The sequence below is a fragment of the Ammospiza nelsoni genome, chromosome 2 (genome assembly GCF_027579445.1).
Source record: "Ammospiza nelsoni isolate bAmmNel1 chromosome 2, bAmmNel1.pri, whole genome shotgun sequence".
Classification (NCBI taxonomy): Eukaryota; Metazoa; Chordata; class Aves; order Passeriformes; family Passerellidae; genus Ammospiza; species Ammospiza nelsoni.
Genome location: NC_080634.1, coordinates 53,421,554 through 53,440,608, shown reverse-complemented (window position 1 = coordinate 53,440,608; position 19,055 = coordinate 53,421,554). Strand labels below are relative to the sequence as shown.

The window sequence follows — 19,055 nt, the reverse complement described above, 5'->3', positions numbered from 1 at the left end:
GCTGTAGTGAAATGGAAAGCAAACTGGTCTGAGGAGCAATGTTATCAGTTTCAGGGCACAGTTAAAACTATGTTTGTTAGGACAGTATTTAATTGGCAGAGAAAATCAATTTCTGGGAGGAAAGATCAATATTAATCAACGTCTGTTTAAAAGCAGTCTTTGTGCATTTGCTTATTTGATTGGTATGCTCAACAAGAAGCAAGTTTCATTGATGTTAATGTTGATTTGCCCAGTCCTTTTGCAGCCAGTCAGAACCAGTTTTGAAAATAAAGAACTGAATTCAAAAATAAATCCAGCAACCTGTAAGATTGGTTTATTTTGGCATCCTAGTGAAGAATAATACCAGCTATTAATCAGTCAGTCAAAATGAATGACAGTGCAAGGGCCTAAGTTTATTTTAAAGAAGGCATTTGGGATTTCTTTTTGTCCTGTGAGACTTTATTCCTTACCCTTGCAATGAATACATCTTCCCTTCCTGGTATAGTTCAAGGAGGACAGTCTTGTTCTCTTGTCCCATTAGGACTAGAACAGAAGTCAGTCTTTGTGTGGAAGAAGAGAGAGCTACATCCTCATTCTATCTGAAAAGGGGCTTCTGTTTATTTGTATAAAACTGCAGGGTGGGTTGTTTCACTCACAGAACTTCACAGTGGAGCACGGGTTCGTATATTATTAGCTCAATGATGGTTTTTGCATAAGCCTCTTCCACTCCTTACTATACAAATTTATTAGAGTTTGGCTCGTCTGGTACAGCATTAATTAGCTTGAAGCTGTGCTTTGTGTTTAAATAGCTGGAAAATCACTTGATTTTTGCCTCTTGCCAAATGACATTTGTGCTCCAAGAACCGAAATATGAAGTATTGCTTTTTTCATGGTGAGACTATTCCCTTCCTGTGTGAATTCACTAATTAATTTATTGAGACTGTTATGAATTTATGTGATTGGAGAAACATTGATTTGGCAATTCCAATGTAAACCAAATGTATAAAGCCTTGATTTTTAGAATTGGTTTTTGTCTCTATGCCTGAGGAAGTGAGGAAGTTCCTGTACTCTTACCTTCTCATGTGGTACATAAAGACAGAGAGGCTCTTGAGGGAAATGAGACAGCAGCCACTGTCTTTCATCCCAGAGCTAAATACACAAAACTGCATGAAGTACAGTCCCAAAGGAAAAAGATTGTAAAAGAGCTGTTTTGCTTCAGCTATATTTAGCTTCATTCTGCATACAGTTCAGAGCTGGCATGGCTGTGCACTGGTGATGTCAATTATTTTGAGATGCATGGACACTTTTTCTCTTTATTTGAAAGTAATGACATCCCTAGATGCGGGGGTTTTGTGGGTTTTTGGTTTGGTTTTGGTTTTTTGTGTTTGCTCCCCCACCTGTTTGTTTGTTGTTTTTTTTTTAAATTTTGTTTTTCTTAAGACTTACGTGTGTGAGATTTGTTGGAATTTGATAACAGAAGGCAGGTGCTGTTGTAAAAAGTTTCACATGGTCTGTAACTTCTGTCACCCTACATGAAGGAAATAATGCAATGGATTCAAGTTCCTTCTTTTTGTCAGCCTGCTGTTTGGACCCTCTCACGTTTAAAGAATGGATTCTGAATATAATCTGATGTGACTTTATTTCCTAGGCATGACATGCATTCAAAGCATGTAGAAACAATAAAGATAAAGTTGCTCTTGAAGGCTAAATTTTTTAGCTGTAAAGGAAGTTTCAGGAAAGAAATATTTGCTTTTCCAAAACTGTATCAACCTTAGAGGAACCAGCCTTAAAGGTGGAGAGATCTTACCCCCAAAATAAGCAATGAACATTGCAAGGTAACTCAGAAACAAAGAATATTTACAGTTTTTACTCCTGGGGTCCTGCTATGTGGAACAAAGACCACAGTGTCAATCTGTAGCCAGAACTGCATCTCTTTCTCATTAATTTTATAATAATATTACCTCAGAGTTTTGAGTATGAATTAGAAATGATTGTTTTAAATTTCTACGATACCTACCACAAAGTTAACCCTGCAGATGAGAGCTGGCAGTCAAAGACCAGCCGAAAGCCCCAGACCACAAGGCTGAGAGCATACTGGGAAACAGTTCTGTCACATGTCAATATTGGGTGCGCTGCCAAATGATTCTAAAGACTTCTGTCTGTGTCTGCATGTTTTGTGTAGGCATAATGGCAAAAACAGTTTTAAGGAATAATCTCAAAAAGAAAAATGAATGCCTCTCAGGGATTACCTCAGAGCCACAAACCTTGTTGAAGGAGCAGTTTGAAAGGATGCAGATATGCCAGCTTTAAAATCCAGTAATAGCTGTAGCCAGCTAATAACTCCTGGGAGATGTGAACCTTGCTGCAGGGCAGAGGAAATGCTGGGTCACATGAGGACTCGGGAAGGCTCTCGTGATGGAGGCAGGCAGTTTGTGCTCAGAGCAGCAGAGAAGCTGCCTGCCACTGCAGGGTTCAAAAGGCAGTGTCTCCTTGCTGGAGTGATGGGCTGCAAGAGTTCCTGACCTGTTTTGCATATGGGTCTTGCTACTCCTACTGTCACCTCATTTCTTGTATCTCAGCTTCTCCCTCTCCTTCCCAGTATTCCTGCTGCCTTCTTGACTCTGCCAGCCACTTGGGTGTTGTTGGCGAGGAGCCCAGCCAGGCCAGTCTGTAGGAATTGATTGATGTGGTCTCTGATGTTCTCTAGAGCTAATGGCTTCTTTTTTCTAGATCATGCCTACCTCAGCAGCTGGGAATTGATGGGCTGGAAAGATTCATATGCATGTGTAATGTGCTATCAAAATAATAATAGTAAAGTATCTGTTTAAATGTTTGTAGAGCTGAATCTATGTGGACATTTGTTTGTAGGATTAAATTTACCCTGGATATTTACCATGGACTTGATCCAGGGCTATCAAATTTAGGGAAACTTGGACTGAATCCTGGGGCAGAAATGGCTGCAATCCTTATATTGTTTAATAAACAAACAGCTGAATGATCCTGTTGCATAAAATAGTAGAGGGTTGTTCTGGCACTATTTATTTCATTATTTGTTCATCCATTAGCCTTTAGATCGTCTTTTGTCTTGCTTAACAGCTTCGTGGAAGTCCATGTGATTTCTTATTCTAGGTGCTTTACATTATTTTTGGTGGGCTTTTTTTTGAATGTTTACAGTGTCTATCTTAGTTGTAATAAGATTGCAGAGATTTGAGGGGACAGAAGAAGTATTTTTGATGAAGGGAAATGATCCCAACTTTTTAGTCTGAACTGAGAAGAAAGTAAATTTGTGAAAGAAGTCCTTTCCAAGGTTAGAGGAGATCTGATTTGAAGTTTCTGGTGCGTCTGATTGCTGGGTGAAAATGTGTGGGTCAGATTTATTTCCTGTAGATGCTCCATCTCTTGTGCACTGTTGCATTTTTTTCAGACCCTGCAGGAAGAAGCAAGGTAGACAAGGCAGCAGCAATGTAGTTAAAGTAGGTTATTGTTCTATTAACTAACACATTTGGGAGCTATCAAGTATCTGTAATTTATTTCATTCAGGCCATCTTCTTTTTGCAATCTGCTCAGTGTAGTGAGGCACAGTCAGAATTTTCTGTCCTTTCTCCACAGAGACTGAGATTCTGCCTTCTGTATGTATAAAACTAAAGGGTAGAAAGTGAAGAAAGGCACGTTTGCTTAGGCATGGAGTGCTGGGTGCTAGTCCCTTCCTCATCCTCTTAACATATTTCTTGTCCTGTCTGTTGGGGAAATGGACCCCAGTAAATCACTACTAATTCATAAATTAATAACTTTATATTCCTACTACATACTGTGCTCCAAGGAATCAACACTATTTTCCATAAATCGGCCAATCCTGACCTCCACAAAGAGGAGTTGATGTTCCCTCTCTGTTTGTGAGATTCAGACAGGTTCTCTCTTCCTTCTCCAGGGTTTCCACCTAAGATAACTGGCTTCATCACAAAGCCATTTTAGGCTTAGTCACCTTAAGCACAGAAAAGCAACACAAAAAATGGCTTTTGAGAGATGATGCCTTGGTCGTTCTTCTAGGGAGAATATCAGCAAGCTGAAGAAAACAAATGAACTGCTAATACCAATGTGGAAAGCAGGGAGACACTTTTGTCAGGAAAGCTCCAGTACTTAATTGCAGTGATCCAATGTCGCCTTACCAACCACTTTGTACACACAGATATTATTTCTACAAATATTTAATAAGTGAAGCAAGCCTTGAAATTCTGTCATGACCCATAAGAACTATCCTCCAGTGTTGCATGTCTCTGATCAGTCAGTTGCATTGAATTTTGACAGATGTGCAACTGCAGGTATGCTTTTTTTAAGCATAAACAATGTTTTGGGATCTGCCCTTCCACATGATTAGCTTTCTGAATAATTTCTCAGTGTTAAGATTTATTTTATTGTTCCACATGGCATTTGCCAGAAGTGTTGAACATTTATACAAATTAAATTGTAGGGTTACTGATCAACAAGTTTGAAACTGACCAACAAGTGCTGTGCATCTTTTTTGCAAGATTCCAGTGGTACGTGTTTCATTTGCACTGTTGCTGTGAAGAGGCTCTCAGGAAAGGGATACTTTCTAAGGTGTAATACTCACTTTTCTTCCTAGATGCCAGATCTCCTGGAGCAACTGGGTGTTCCCCTTTTCTTCTCCTAATGGCTATTGATACTGTAATCAAGAGTCAAAATTCCATTAGTGACAGATGGCTGCGCTGTGAAACCCTTGCTCCCCTCTCCTGGGGAGCTGCAATCAAATTGTCACTGTTAAATAGGCTTTGTTGTCAGTGCCCTTTGCTTAATCCAGTTTCTTCAAAGAATCCTTCTCAACCCTTGTTCTGTTAGGAATCTAGTGTCTGGAGATTGTTACTTTCTTCTTCCAGCTGCCAATTACTCAAAGCTGATGATGAAGAAGCAATAGCTAAAGCAGGAGATGGATTTACTGGACTTTTAAGTCATGCCCCTTTGAAATCTTTTTGCAGTCTGGAAGGTACTGGTGAAAAATAAGGAAATGAAAATCTAGGTGAAGAGCTTTTGTCCTTTTATTTGAGATTCCTCTGTACAAGCACCAGAGGTGTTAAAGGTTTATATTCTTACAGGCCTGCCACTTAGGACTGGCGTGCATGAAAATTGCAGTCCCTAGCTAATACCTAAAATAGTTTTAAATAACAACATTATGGGAGAAGTATCTGTATTTCTGTTAGCCTAAATAAAATAGTTCTTACTAAAGGTATTTCATCTTTGAAGTCCTTGGACGCTCTACCTCCAAGGTGTTCTTTAGAAAAATATGAGCCTCTTGAAGGGAAAGAATTATCTTGGTGTAAATATTTTAGTGATATGGTACCATTGGAGATGAGGAAAGGGCAAAAGTGCTTATGTTCAAACAATCCCAAATCTTCAGTGATTCTCGTGGTCCTTTTTAAATGATCATTTATATAAATTTAGTTTTGTAATGAAGAGCTGATGTGCAGTTAAATGCTACAAGGAATCCGTCTGACCTTTAAATGTAGCTGATATTAAAAATCATGTGGAACGCTGTCCTTTCAAGAAGGGGAACCAAAAGAGTTCTTAATAAATAAAATGTAAATCTTCTGAGTACACTGTGTATCAACATTTATTTATGAGCCTACCGCTTGAGAAGTGAGTTTTAATTTGAAGATTTGCTTTTAAATAAATGCTGTTTTCTGCAACTGAAGTGAAAAATTTCCCTAATGGGGCTGAACCTCAATATCCAGATTTATACCCCACCCCCCCCCACCAAAAAAAATAAAATAGAAGGTTGCCGGTGGATTTTACTGCTTACAGCCAACACAAGTGTAGAGAAGAATAAATTTTGCTTAAAAATTTTTAAGAGACTTCTGAAAATTATTTTATAGAGCGGGTATTTATTGTATTGATCTTAATACAGTCTTAATCATAGTAGAATTTCTTTTTTTTTTCCTTAAAACTTTCTAATTTTGTGGATGTGGTTTGGTGGATGCATTCTGACCTGGCACTGAGTAGCTAATACAAGAACAACTGGACAGGACATGGATAAAAGAGAACCTGCGCTGTTTGACCACTCATTGCTGAGCCCTTCTAATCTGATGTTGCCATACACATATCTGGATCTATCATATCTATCTTGGATATATGCAGTGGCTAAAAGGAAGAGCCTACCTTTATCCAAGCCTCAAGTCCCAGTGTTGCCTGCCTCCATTTTAGATGTTGTGACTCTGTGTGCTATAATGTCTCCAGAATTGGGTTGGGTGTCTTGAAACCTTAAAATTTCTGTTCAGAAATTAATTTTAATACTTAATTGTCTTTTAATGATTGAACTGTGAGTCCTCTTTCCTTAGAGGTAAGGGTCATTAGGAATATCTTTGGTTCTTACATGTTTTTTGGCATAGAAGGTGCATCGCTGAGTTTTGTTCTGGTTTTGTTACCCTGGGCTGAATTTCTGATACGAAGGCTTCTTTGCTGTTAGTATAGAGTGAACTCTTGAACCCAGAAGAAGTAAAACATCTCAGATGTCTCTGTGGGATTGTTCAGGAAAGGATCTTGCATTATTTGTGATTTAACTGTAGGCTGCCAGAAGGTGTGGTCTTGCTGGATCTAGTATTGGTTTCTTTGAGTTTTTTGGTTTTTGTTTGGCTTGTTAGTTTGTTTTTCCTCAGCCAGAGGACGAACTGGATCAGCTTGATGTTGCAGAATTAGTAGTGTCTTTGGTATGTACAGTCAGATCACTGAGCTGATCCAGTGCTGCTGCCAGCACAGGTACAGTCAAGCTCAAGGGAGAGTCAGGCGTTCCCAAGCAGGTGCCCCTTACACAGCAGCCTTCAGCTGGACTGGATTCAGATGCTAATCTACATGTTGCTGGGTTTTCTGGCTGATTTCTAGTTCCCCAGAAGTTGTGTGGGTGTGGTATTTGCAAAAATATTTTACTGTAGATAGTGCTCCAACAGGAAGAGGAACTAATAGCCACTATTTTTCTTTTTAGCATGGTAAATTTGTTGTGACGAGAAGTCTTTAATTGCTACTCTTTGTCTTCATTTCCCCACATATATATTTAGTCAGTAAATAATACAGGGAGATTTCTTGTCTATACATATCTTGGGTTTATGATGCCTAAAGCTTTAAAAAAAAAATCAAATGTTAACAAATTTCCAACTTTTATCCAGCTTCTTATAAAACATTATTTGTAGCCTGAATTTTTGGTAGTATTTCATAGTATTTCCTCCGAAATGTTTGGAGCCTGATGTTTTCTTAGGAGTGGGCCACTTAAGCATGAAGACTGGGGGAGTACTGTGATAATGTGCTGGGGCTGGGCTGCTGGTGAAATACGAATGCTGTTTACTGTGTTTACTGACAGCAGTGGTCCCCACTGCAAATAGTGTTTTCTGATAAGAAAACTGCTGCTTTCAAGGATTTTTGTAACAGCATTTCTTGAACAGTTAGCTGAAGAGTGATCTTTAAAAGATCACTCATTTTGTAGTCAGTAGCATCTGAGAAGGGAAGAGATCAATATTTATGCACTGTAGACCAAGAATAATAAGAATAATATTTAATAATTTGAGAATTATTTAATTTTATATTTTCCTGCATTTTTCTTTTTTTTCTTCCCTCTCCAATCTGACTTGCTGGACTTTTGCTTTTGTTTCCACAGGGGAAAGTTATGTATGTGGTTCCATAGAACCTTTCAAGAAACTGGAGTACACAAAGAATGTAAACCCAAACTGGTCAGTGAATGTTAAGACAACTTCTACTTCTCGTTCAGTGCCATCTCTTGCCACTGCTAAAGGAGGTGCTCCAGACACAAAAGAGAATAAGGATTTCATTAGGCCCAAACTGGTCACTATCATCAGGAGCGGAGTGAAGCCACGGAAGGCAGTCCGGATCCTGCTCAACAAGAAGACAGCACATTCCTTTGAACAGGTTCTTACTGACATAACCGATGCCATCAAGCTGGATTCAGGGGTGGTTAAACGCTTGTACACACTAGATGGAAAACAGGTAAGAATTTTCGTGATGACGGTTCTCAGCATGAAGAAAATACAATTTTCCAGAAGGAAAAGAATAGTACATTAGCAGAAAAGAGTCCCATTTGCTCTAGAACGTACTGCCAGACCTTCTACTGCTTGTAGTGTACTTAAGGTCTGTCAGCAGCTCAGGAACACCATGAAACATTACTTGGCCTTGGTGAAGGTCTTGCCATTTATGATAAATAATAGCTCTAAATCTGTTCTGCTGAAAGTGTGATGTGGTTTTGGCTCTGCACGCCGGAAACGTAGGATGAAGGATGTCACTTAAGCTCATTCTGTTAACTTGTTTCAGCTTTTTCTTGCAGCAGTTTTATGAGTCATTGCACTTGGCTTTCCGTAAACTGTAAGAACAGTGAGGACGCGTTTCACCATGATAAATGCAGACCTACTGCTCTCCAGAGTGACTAAATGATGAATCTTATTGCACCTAAAATGGACAATGAAGAAGGTGCAAGCTTAGAAAATTAATGAGCTTTTTTCCTTATTGCAGGAATAAAGGTAGGATTATGTGTGGGGCTCACATTCATGGAGGAGTCTCTTGTAGGTTTCATGTTATTTCTTCTGTGAAATAACTTCAAGCAGTGCCTCTTTTTTGCTGACTTATTAAATTGCAGCAGAGTGAGATTTTTGAGAGGCTTCTTATTGGGCTTGGGGATAGAGGGACATGAAAAAATATTACTGAATAATCCGACTTCTTTTTTGTCTTTCACTTTATTTGTAATTTTTCTATAGACATGTATTAATTATAGCAAAATGGGAGAAGCTCTTAACCTGCTGAAGGGCAAGGCTAATTTCAGCGTGACCTGAATTGATTTAGAGCAATGGTGACTCTAGAGAAATAAGGCAGATATTTGCATTTACAGATGTAACTTATTAAACCAAAGAAGTCTCCCTGAGAAGCTAGAAGCTGCTAGAGACCATATTTCTGCTGTAATACAGCTGTGTTTTTACAGATTCTGGGTTCAATGATGCACAGATAAGCAGCAAACAGTGTTGCTGTTGTGAGATGCTGCCAAATCTGCCTGATACAGGTAAATCAATGCTCAGCAAGATCTGGTGATGCCCTAACACATCTGCAGTTACTGGGGCTGATGTGCAGGCACAGCTCCAGAAACAGCTACAGCAGTACTCTCTGATCTCAGAGAGGGCAGTTCAAAGGACAAGCCTGCTTATTCAGAGCACTGGTTCAAATCAGGGCCAAGTTTGGCTTGACCAGAAGTCTCTTCTATCTGCTGTTTTGTATCAGTAACCTCTGACACCAGTTACACACAGTAGTACAGTTCTTGGTGACTGTGTACATGCCTGTAATGATCTCCTTACTGTGACTTTATTGGGAACTTTGACCTGGAGGAAAATGTGGATGTGAAATTCTGTTTTTCTGCAGCAAAGTTGAAGTGTTTGTTGGGGGAAACTCTCAACTCCTGTTCTTTCTTGTCTCATGCTCCAGGGAGCACTAAGACTAGTAAATTTGAGGAAGGAGTTGAGATTTTAAAGCTACAGAGGTCAGTGGTGGTTTCTGCTATGACATTGACAGAAGATCTTGAATAATTATTCCAGTTCCTGCAAACCCTCTCAGTAAAAAGGGAATACATATGCTTTGTATTTTATATGTAAATAAACTTGTTGTTTAGCTCTGAAGAAGTGCAGCCTGGAAGAAGAGACAGCCCATGTGTCTCCTGGATAATGTGCTCCACTTTTATCTTTTTGTATTTAAAACTCCCCTTTAATGATCGTTCTTAGAACAAACTGAAAAAAAACCCTTTACACCTGTTTTGGAACTCTAATTCCTGAAATTACCTAGTATTATCCTACTACTGGGGCAAAAAGGGTGACCAGATTTTCTTGGCCCTTATGTTGGCATAGTTCAGTTGAATCCTTTGTCAACTCATGAGCTTTGACTTGAGCTTAACTCAGTGGTGTTTTTGTTGCCTGCCTTGTAGCCTAAAACCCCCATGTCCAGAAGCTCTCCCAAGAGACCACCATCTCCACGCTCCTTCCCCTTTTGGATATACACATGGAATTGTGTAGCCTCCCTGGTAAGGTCAGGGTTTAGAGGAGGGGGTTTGTGTGTCCTGCAGGTGTAGCAGAGACTTTGCTTTCTCCATGTACAGGGCAGCTTTGCTGGCAGGAAGGGAAATGAATGACTCTGTGCTCGGCAGGAGCAGCCTGTTGCTCAGCCCTGAGTGGGGAAGTCATTGATTTCCTGTGCTGCCAGGCAATTGCTGCTCCATTTTTCTTTGCCAAAAGCCTGATCTCCCAGATGGCACTGGGGACACGATGATAGATTTTTTTTTATTGCTAAATTCAAGCTGTGAATTATTACTGGGAGGAAATCCATGGTAAATCCAACATTTTTCCAGTACTATTTGTAGTTGGAAACTTCTACTGTGACTCCTGCTGGGGTTCTGAAGATTCTGGAAAAGCCTGTGTTGAGGGGCTAAATCTAACAAACCTGTGATTAAATCTTTCATCACTAACTTAAAAAGCAATGAAATCCTAAAGCTCTGAGTCAAGAAAAGTAATTTACTGTAAGGATAAGAGAATAAAGCTCTCCTGGGTTTATTCTTTAGGACTATAACTTGGAGACAAGCTATTTTGTACTGTCCTCTCTTCTGATTTTTTTATAAGGCCAATGCGGGAATTGCCCTTCTGAAGCAATAATGAGTTCCCTGTATTGTTAATGCAGGTGGGCAGTGTGGTATGTGTATTGTTGTTGGATACTATCATTAGATGCCCCAGGCTAATAAAAGAAAGCAGCAAGAGTCAGAGACTTGGCATCCAAGTTAGGTGGTTGTTCCATACTGACACTACACATGGAAAAATAATACTCCTAGGTACTAAAATATTTGTCCTCAGATAGCCTTGTTAGTTGTGATGTTTTGATCTGTATCTCTAAAATATATTAATAAACATTTTGTTCAGTTAAGAGGAATTTAAATGATGACCTATAAAATTTGGTGGCAATGTACAGAGTTTGTCGTGATGAAAGAGGTAGTACTTAGACAATCAGAACCTCAGGAAAGTTTAATTGCTGGGAAGAAAGCTCTCCTTTGACATCCCGTTGATTTCCCCATCTCAAAAATTCCTTCCTGGTTTTGGAAAATTTAGTAAGTTTCAGTGCACATGATGCTTTGTCAATGTTTCTTAGAACTCCAGGACTTGATTAAGTAGGTGTGTTGTATTAGCCATTTCAACCTTTTAATTATGGAATAGCAAAAGAAATGTGTTGGGGGGAAACCAAACCAAAAAGAAGAAAGTAAACTAAACCTAAAAAAAAAACCACAAGAAAGCAATCCTCAAAAAATCAAACCCCAGCAAATTTAAATCAGTCTGTCTCATTGGGTCATTGGCAGTTCAGGGACTAAAACTTGATGTTTTCCAGTATTGGGTGGCTGTTGACTTAGGATTTCATACATTACTTTAGTTTTATTAAATAATAATAAAAAAAAAGTTTCTCCTTACTAAAAAACAGGGTAACTAGTGGCTTATTTTCATTTCTTTATAACCCATCAGAATTTGTACTTTGACTTCAAGGTCTCTGAAGCCTTAAAATATCATTTCATTTGTGCTAAAAAGGGCACAATATACAACAGCAATCTGATTATAAAACACACCAATGGCTGCATTTAGCATACTTTAGCAGTTTAATTATTAATGATTCCTCAGAGCTGGATAGGCTTCACACCGTGTCTGGAATAGTTTGTATATACTTTTATAAATACACTTAATTTCCACTGGTACAAGGGTCTTTTTACTCTAGAGAAAGAGATAGAATTACTTCCCTGTACCACAGTGATGCATTAGAAGATGGTGGGACTCTCAGAAGTGTTTAACAGTCTTATGAGCACAGGCCAATTCAAAAGCTTTCCAGGGGGAAAGCTTGAGGCGTTTTCCTTGCCAACTTTGCTATGTAAGGAAAATGAAAATAGAATGAGTAGGTGTAATGGCTGCCTGTAGGAATACAGATAATGAGGGCATGCTTTTACTATGAGCACTACTCAATTTTTTAGGTTAACCTGATGTTTAAGTTCATGAAGAGGTATTGTCAGCGTTGGCCCTTAATATTATCACATACTTGGGCAGAGAAAAGCACTTTCTCATGACTGAAATGTGTCTTGCTTCTCTGTAGCTGCCCTGTTCCAGTTTGATTTCTAACCTGTCCTTAACAGAAGGGGGTATTTTTACTTTGATGTGCATTAAAAAATGGCCTTCTAAAAGACAGTGTGTGGACACAGTGCAGACACTGAGGACACAAGCTGTGTGTGGAGATAGAGCCCAGTTGCTTTGTTGCAGGCTCTTCTCTGGTTTCTGTTTGCTTGGTGTACTTCTAGAATAACACCAATGACTGAAATGGGAGAAAACTAATCAAGGTCACATTTAACAGCAATATTGTGAAACAGTGCCCTTTTTAGAAGTATTACGATGTGTATATTTGTGCAGGGTATTTACAGTTTGCGTGTTTTGGCAAAGACTAAAGGTTGGACAACAGTGCTTTGTTACCTTGTACATCCTCCATGTGCTTTTGCAAGAACAAACATCTGGTTTATAATAGGACCTACTTATTTGAACAGGTGGTTTGCTTAGCTTAACAAGATGCAATCATGCAAATTATTTTTCAGTATATGCATTATGCTGTTGATTTGACTTCAGACAGATAAATGGTCAGTGCCAGAGATACCAGAATAAAAGTCACTATCTGTTCTCGTTTTTTTTTCCTCATACACAAATCAAATTACCTTTACAGGTATGAAATACAGCCACAGTTACTTAAAGACATATACCTTACAGAAAGTACAGTGTGAGGCATAGGATGTCCCTCAACAGCCTTGTTTTAAGCCATTGAAATAGCTATTAAAGAATTGTGACTACAAGGGAAGTGAGCATCACAGTACTGGAAAGCCTGAAGCTTCTTCATTGAGTTTAATATGCTTTTGTTTTTTATTGGAAACCCACTATAAAATGGGTATGTTATGATGCAAAAAAACTCCCTCTCCTGTGGACTTCTCATTCTGAGGACACATGATATTGTAGTTTTTAAAAAGGAATACCACTGTTCTAAAAAAATACTCTTATTAAGGAAGCAAAAGCAAGTGTTTGCACCTACACCTAAGATGAGCGTGTGATTTTTATGGTTTTGTTCTTAACCATTGAAAAAAATTTGAACAATAAGATCTGTATTATACAGTAAATTTTTGGCCAAAGGTACCGTTTCTTAGGATATATTAAACATCTAAAATGTCTTTCTCTACACCTGGATTGTCCTTGGTACAGAAACATCTATATACATGAAGGTAGGTATCATTCACAGAATAACATTCTAATCTCAGCATTTGGGTAGTGTATATTGTACAACAATCTAGACCAAAGGAATGTTAACCAAAATAAAATTTATGTGCAGCAAGTGACTAGTTTTGTGCTTGCCTCTAAGTTTGATTCACATCAGCATTAGTAATCTTAATGAAGAAGGTGCATTTAATTTTAAGGGTGACCGGTGGGGCATGTTCTTTATATTTGTAGCTGTAATTTGTATTGAAGTTTGTGTATTTCAAGTTGTAGCTGCAATCCACGCAAAATAGCACTCATTGTCCATTTTCAAACATTTTTCAAAACCAGGAAAAATGTTGAGTGCATCTTATTTTCTGTATCTCAGCACAGTAACTTTATCTTCTCCCTTTTGTTGAAGGCTTTGGAGCTCCCTGTCAGTCACAGGCACTTGGGTGATGTTGATTGACCAAAGAACAATGAACAAAGAACAATGGTGAATTCTCTGTGAGGTGTAGCTGTGCAGATCCTAATTGTGACTAATTGTGAGAAAACATTAAGTAAAATGACTTCTGCAGCTCACATAAGCATTTTAACAGGAAAGCAGCAGCTCTTGAGGTGGTACTTCAATAGTGGACAACCATCTGGAGTCCTGAAACCCATTTTGCTCACTCTGCATGAGCTGTTCTTTCCTAAAGGCCTTCTAATGTGAATGCTAGAAGGCCATACTCATCAGAAGATACCTGTGCTGCTTATTTTAGACATGAATTTTAGGCCCTGTCTGGGCAATTCTGACAGACCACCGTGTTTGTAGCTATGAGAGACATTTAAAAAAAAAAACCCAAAGAGTACCTCTCCACCTTGTAATGCACCTCACTTTCCCTCCTTCTTGCCTGCAGTATGTTTAATCAAAATATTTTTTTCTCTCTGGAAGATGTATAATTTCTGGCTTTACTGTTTTTAAACTGAGTTTGGGGAAGGATTAAAAAGATGAGGTTTTTTCTCGATACTCAGGAAAAGGCCCCCTTCATGATAGTCTGAAAAGCAAACAAAAGTAATCAATGAGTGAAAATTGTGTATTTAAGCAAGTTGTGATGGCCTCTGGGGGTATTGGAAAGTTCTTACGGCTACTGTTGATAAAAGTGGGTCTCCACTAAAAATTAGACTATACTTTGAGAAAAGCATAAAAAACTGGTTTAAAATCATTTGTGCTAGGGTAGCAAATTTGCTGGCAATTGGTGTTATCCTGGTGTTAGAGGTGAGGTCCTTGAACTCTTGTGCTTCTGGATGGGCTGTTTCATTGTCAGGTTATGACAGTGACTAACAATTTTAGTTGTTACTCAGATAAAGTCCTCTGAGAAGGAGTGAACAGGAGCCCATTCCTTGCTGAAAGCAGTGTGTGTTCATTCATTTGTCTGGGGTCGGTTCTTATTAAGCTGAGACTGACAACTGTGTTGCTCTCTCTCCAAAAGCTTCTCACAATAGGAGTTTCCATGGTTGCCAACTGGCATCCCACAGGAACTGCAGACTGACTTTGAAAATTGAGAAGACGCCATCTTCTGCATGCTTGGGCGAGGCTGGTGTGCTGGGCAAAACAAGAGCTGTTGTTAGGTGAAAGAGACTGAAAACTTGCACACCTGCTTCAGACTGTGTTAAACATCAGATAAGCTGATCTTAGTGTCTTAAAGATAACCAGATAGTCATTAGAGAGTTTATGTACTGTAGGAAGCCTTAAGGAACAGTAATTTCTGTCTCTTCAAGGTGGAGTTTTGTACTGTGTGAAGAAGTGTTTCTCAATGGAAAGGAGATGGTGTGGTGATTCAGAGCTTTCCATTTCTAGAATAAGGATAATTTTCCTTTACATCTGGCTTTTGTTTAAATATGCAATGTAACTAAGAACAGCTTATTATCCAGTTAAGTTCTGATTTGTGTTTAATGACTATTGGGGAAGGAAAAGAAAAGCAAATGGGAACATCCTCAACTCTACGATCTTGTTGTGGAGAGTTTTTTGGGGTTTTTTGCTAGTTGTTTCATGGAAGAGAGTTTGGAAAAGTGCTTGCAGATTTCTCTGATGATGCTGTTCAGCTGTTTTGTAGAGACAGGCATGAGATTACTGGTGATCATGGAGAAGAGTTTCCACTGCTCAGTAAAACACAATCTTTGAGAGCAGTTTGGTCCTTAATGAACAGTTGAAACCTTTAACCTTTTTGGGATGCTTTCAAACAGTAGCCATTCTAAACTTTCTCTGTTCTCCTCCCCCTGCCTTATGACTTTGTCTAAACCAAATGAGATTGATGGTTTGAAGATTTTTACAGTGTATTGTCAGTTGTTCACCGGGATTATTTTATTTATACTCTCTGAAGCTCTTACTGTTAGTAATTTTTTTTTTGTTGGCCAAGTGTGTGTTTCCTTTCTCTTAAGTGGTATGATGTAATGATCCTTTGTAAAAGCATAATGGGTGTTGGATTTGCTGGGTTGTTTCTGTTCTGTTCTGTTTTTCCTTCTAAAATTAGTTGTTACAAGAGGACTAAGAATTTCTAGTCATTTAGGAGAATCTTTAGTGTCATCTACAGAAAAAACCCAACACTTTTCTCTCACAAATTTTTTGTAACATGTTTCCTTCCTGAGAAATTAAATTATACTATACATAGGAAAAATTCTTAATTCTGCCTTGTAGCTTATGAGAACTTAAAGATTTCCTTTTTAATGTAAGTGTTTTTATATAATTATGTCTTTGGATGTTGGGCCTTGAGTTCTTACACAAACACTTGGAAAACCTTGTCAGTGCCTGTTTTGAAGAAAGTTGAGTTAATGAACTAAAGGGTAATAACTACTCAAACTCAAGTTTGAGCAGCTACCTGTGATTTAGTGCAAGTATATCCATGATTACTTGTTTCTTTCCACTTAGTTTCCTGTTCAACAACCTTTTGCCAAGCTATTGTGTAGAAGATGCTTATGTGAATGATGAATACTGAGAGCACAAACTGCATAAATATTCTGTCATTAGCTGTGTTTTTCTCTGAAAACTAATCCTTGTACCTATAGGAGCCAAGGTCTTTCAAACCTTTCAAAAGGCAATTGATGCTGGCAAAATAAGTCAAAAATTACTGACAATGCAGGAAATTGTAGTGTCAGCCCAATTTTGTACCTTGTTTTTCTAATTAAGTTTTTATGAAACCAGATTCTTTTGTGAAACTGCAGTAAACTGTGAAACATTTTGTGTTCAGTACTTTGAAGCTTCTTAAGCCATACACTTTGTGTTGCTTGTAGTGAGTGGCAAGAAACACAAATATTTTTGAATATTCAACCTAGTTAGTCTGGAATTGTCTTTTGTGATTCTTCTTCTGTAGAAAGCAAGTCTAGGGCAATGACATACTTTTCAGGTGCTCCTTGAGTTACTCAAGATGAATTCAGGTCTCTACCTTAATTTTTTCCTCTGTTGGAGATGCAATTCAGTTTCTTAGATGTGAATTTTGGAACTGAAACTGGGAGGATCTTCAGGGACAACAGCATTATGTAATAATAAATCAGTGATGTACCATGTATTCTGCCTCTTTCCCCCTCCATTTCTCTTTAAGCTTGAAACTAATTTGTTCAATCCTGGAGGAAGTATTGACTTAATCTCTTCTGAATCTATGTCCCAGTACTGTGTGCCAGTTCATAGGGCCAGACTGTCCAGACTCAATCAGATTTAGAAACTAATACAATTACTAGTAGGTGAAAATATTTCCATTGTACTGAATGAAGGCAGTAAAGCTCTGAGAACAGCTTAAATTTTTATGTATAAATCAAACATTTTTGAGACTGTTTTCCTGATGTCACTGGTTAATGGTATACAAGGTGTGTACTACATTTTTTCTTAAATTTTAATAAGTACTTTCTCTTATGTTTTACCCCAAGAAACTTCTAAAGTAGGCCAGAATACCTACTTCAAGCCAGTGATTTTGCTTAGCAAAGCTTCTGGGGAGGGAATGAAGCTTCTTCCATAGGACTGAATCCTTAAAGTCATAGACTAAAGAGCAAAGAGGTCTTTGGGGACCTGAGGACAGGACATAGTACTTTACACATAGATAAAAATGAGCATAAATGGTTTGAAATTATCAGAGGTAACTGAGTGTAACTAGAGAAAGCAAGGCAGAAGACTGTAGTATGCTCCTGCTGGAAAGCAGCAAAGCTTTATATGGGGTTTGGAATTCAGCTGTATGATACTGAAAATAAAACTCATGTTAGGTAGTTAAGGCTGATTGCCTCTCCCAAATCAGTTGTTGTAGTGGATTTGGTTTTCCATTAAATGTTGAATCTCAGAAACTTCTTTTAAGTAAAACTCCTCTGAGCTTTAATAGCTTAAAATTGTAAGAGACATTTACTCATCAACTGAATAGAGTATGAAATCTCAGTTTGAACTGCTTTTAATTATCTTGTTGGTTTGGTATAAGCAATGATTTTTTTTCAAAGCTGCCAGGCAACAGGGGACAACTGGGGGCATCTTGTGGAATAGGTAGGGTAGAATGGCTTTGATTAAAAGGAAGACAGACATTGCCTAAAAGGGATATGCTGACTTTTTAAATAGACTAGTGTTTGAATACATTCACCTGCCTTCCCTTGCAGACAGGTTATATGTCTGTTTTACATTAATTTGAATTGCAAACTGCAACTGCTGCCATATACCATGCATCCAGAAGCTAAACCTAGCTCTTCCTTTATTCTAGTTGCCATTGAAATATCTTGCTGTCTCATTTTCCCTTTCTTATTTCTTACTCACCTCTGAATCATTTTTCTGTTTCTGAAGGTTTTCTAGTAGTCTCTTTAATTTTCTTTGATTTTTTAACTTCTTGTGTCTTTCAGTACTATCTCCTTTCTTGATTTCTAGTCACAACTCCTGTTTTTTTCAAATCTAGCAAACTCTGAAAAATTGTGCTTTCTGTGGAGTTTCTTGTGTGTGAAATGGTTTCCTGAGCACATCTCAGTTCTGTGGTCCGGCCTTTGTTCTGTTAGTATATCTTGTACACTTATAACTAAGATTTCTTTAACCTTCTGCTGTTTCCCATGTGTTTGCATTTACACCCACACAAAATCTGAGTAAAAGCTAATGCAGTTTATGGAGTGTTTAAGTGGCATGCTTGTGTGCTCCTTGGTGAGGAAATAACTTTGAGAGGGAGGTGAGTGTGTTGTGGGAATGCTCCTGGCACACTGTGCACTGATAATGAGAAACCCTGTATTCACATGAGAGTTAACCCATGGATGCTGTAATTCTGTCTTGCTGATTAAGGAAAAAATAGTTAAAAATATAGAAATTCACAGTCATGAAAAAAGTCCATATATAGCCTTGTTGACTCTAGTACAGAGTAGTTTGGGGTTTTTTCCACTTTTTACTATAGCTACATAAGCATGGATGGGGTCAGTGCCCCTGTGTGGTTATGATGGTGCTAGCAGGGTTTATTATCTCCTGTCATCTGAATAGCCCATATTGTTGTCTGAAATGCTTTTGTACTTCTTTATTCTTGCTATGTCAAAATACTTCCAGAGCTCCAGCACTTTCACTGTTCTGTACATTTGTGAAAAAGAAGGCTGCCTATAGGTCTTAGAGAAAAAGAAATGATATTTGGATGTTTCTGTTTCTAAATCAGAACACATCTGTTCTGGGGCAGATTTGGGAGCATTGTGAATACTCTGGAGTAATCTGTTTAAATAGAGTGTGATCTTGATGAATTAGGAGCACGAACTGCAATCAGTGTGAAATTTAATAAAGCAAATATGAAGCAGTTAATGTAGGAAAGAATAATC

At 38.3% G+C, this 19,055-nt stretch overlaps 1 protein-coding gene across 4 annotated transcripts in view; it reads left to right on the top strand.

Moving 5' to 3' along the window:
* The window catches only part of DCLK1 (doublecortin like kinase 1), a 233,325-nt gene that overhangs the window by 5,616 nt on the left and 208,654 nt on the right, over positions 1-19,055 (top strand). For all 4 annotated transcript variants that reach the window (XM_059466638.1, XM_059466639.1, XM_059466641.1 and 1 more), the window contains exon 3: positions 7,634-7,980. In XM_059466638.1, coding sequence (XP_059322621.1) covers positions 7,634-7,980 — 347 coding nt within the window. The remainder of the gene's footprint in view (positions 1-7,633; positions 7,981-19,055) is intronic.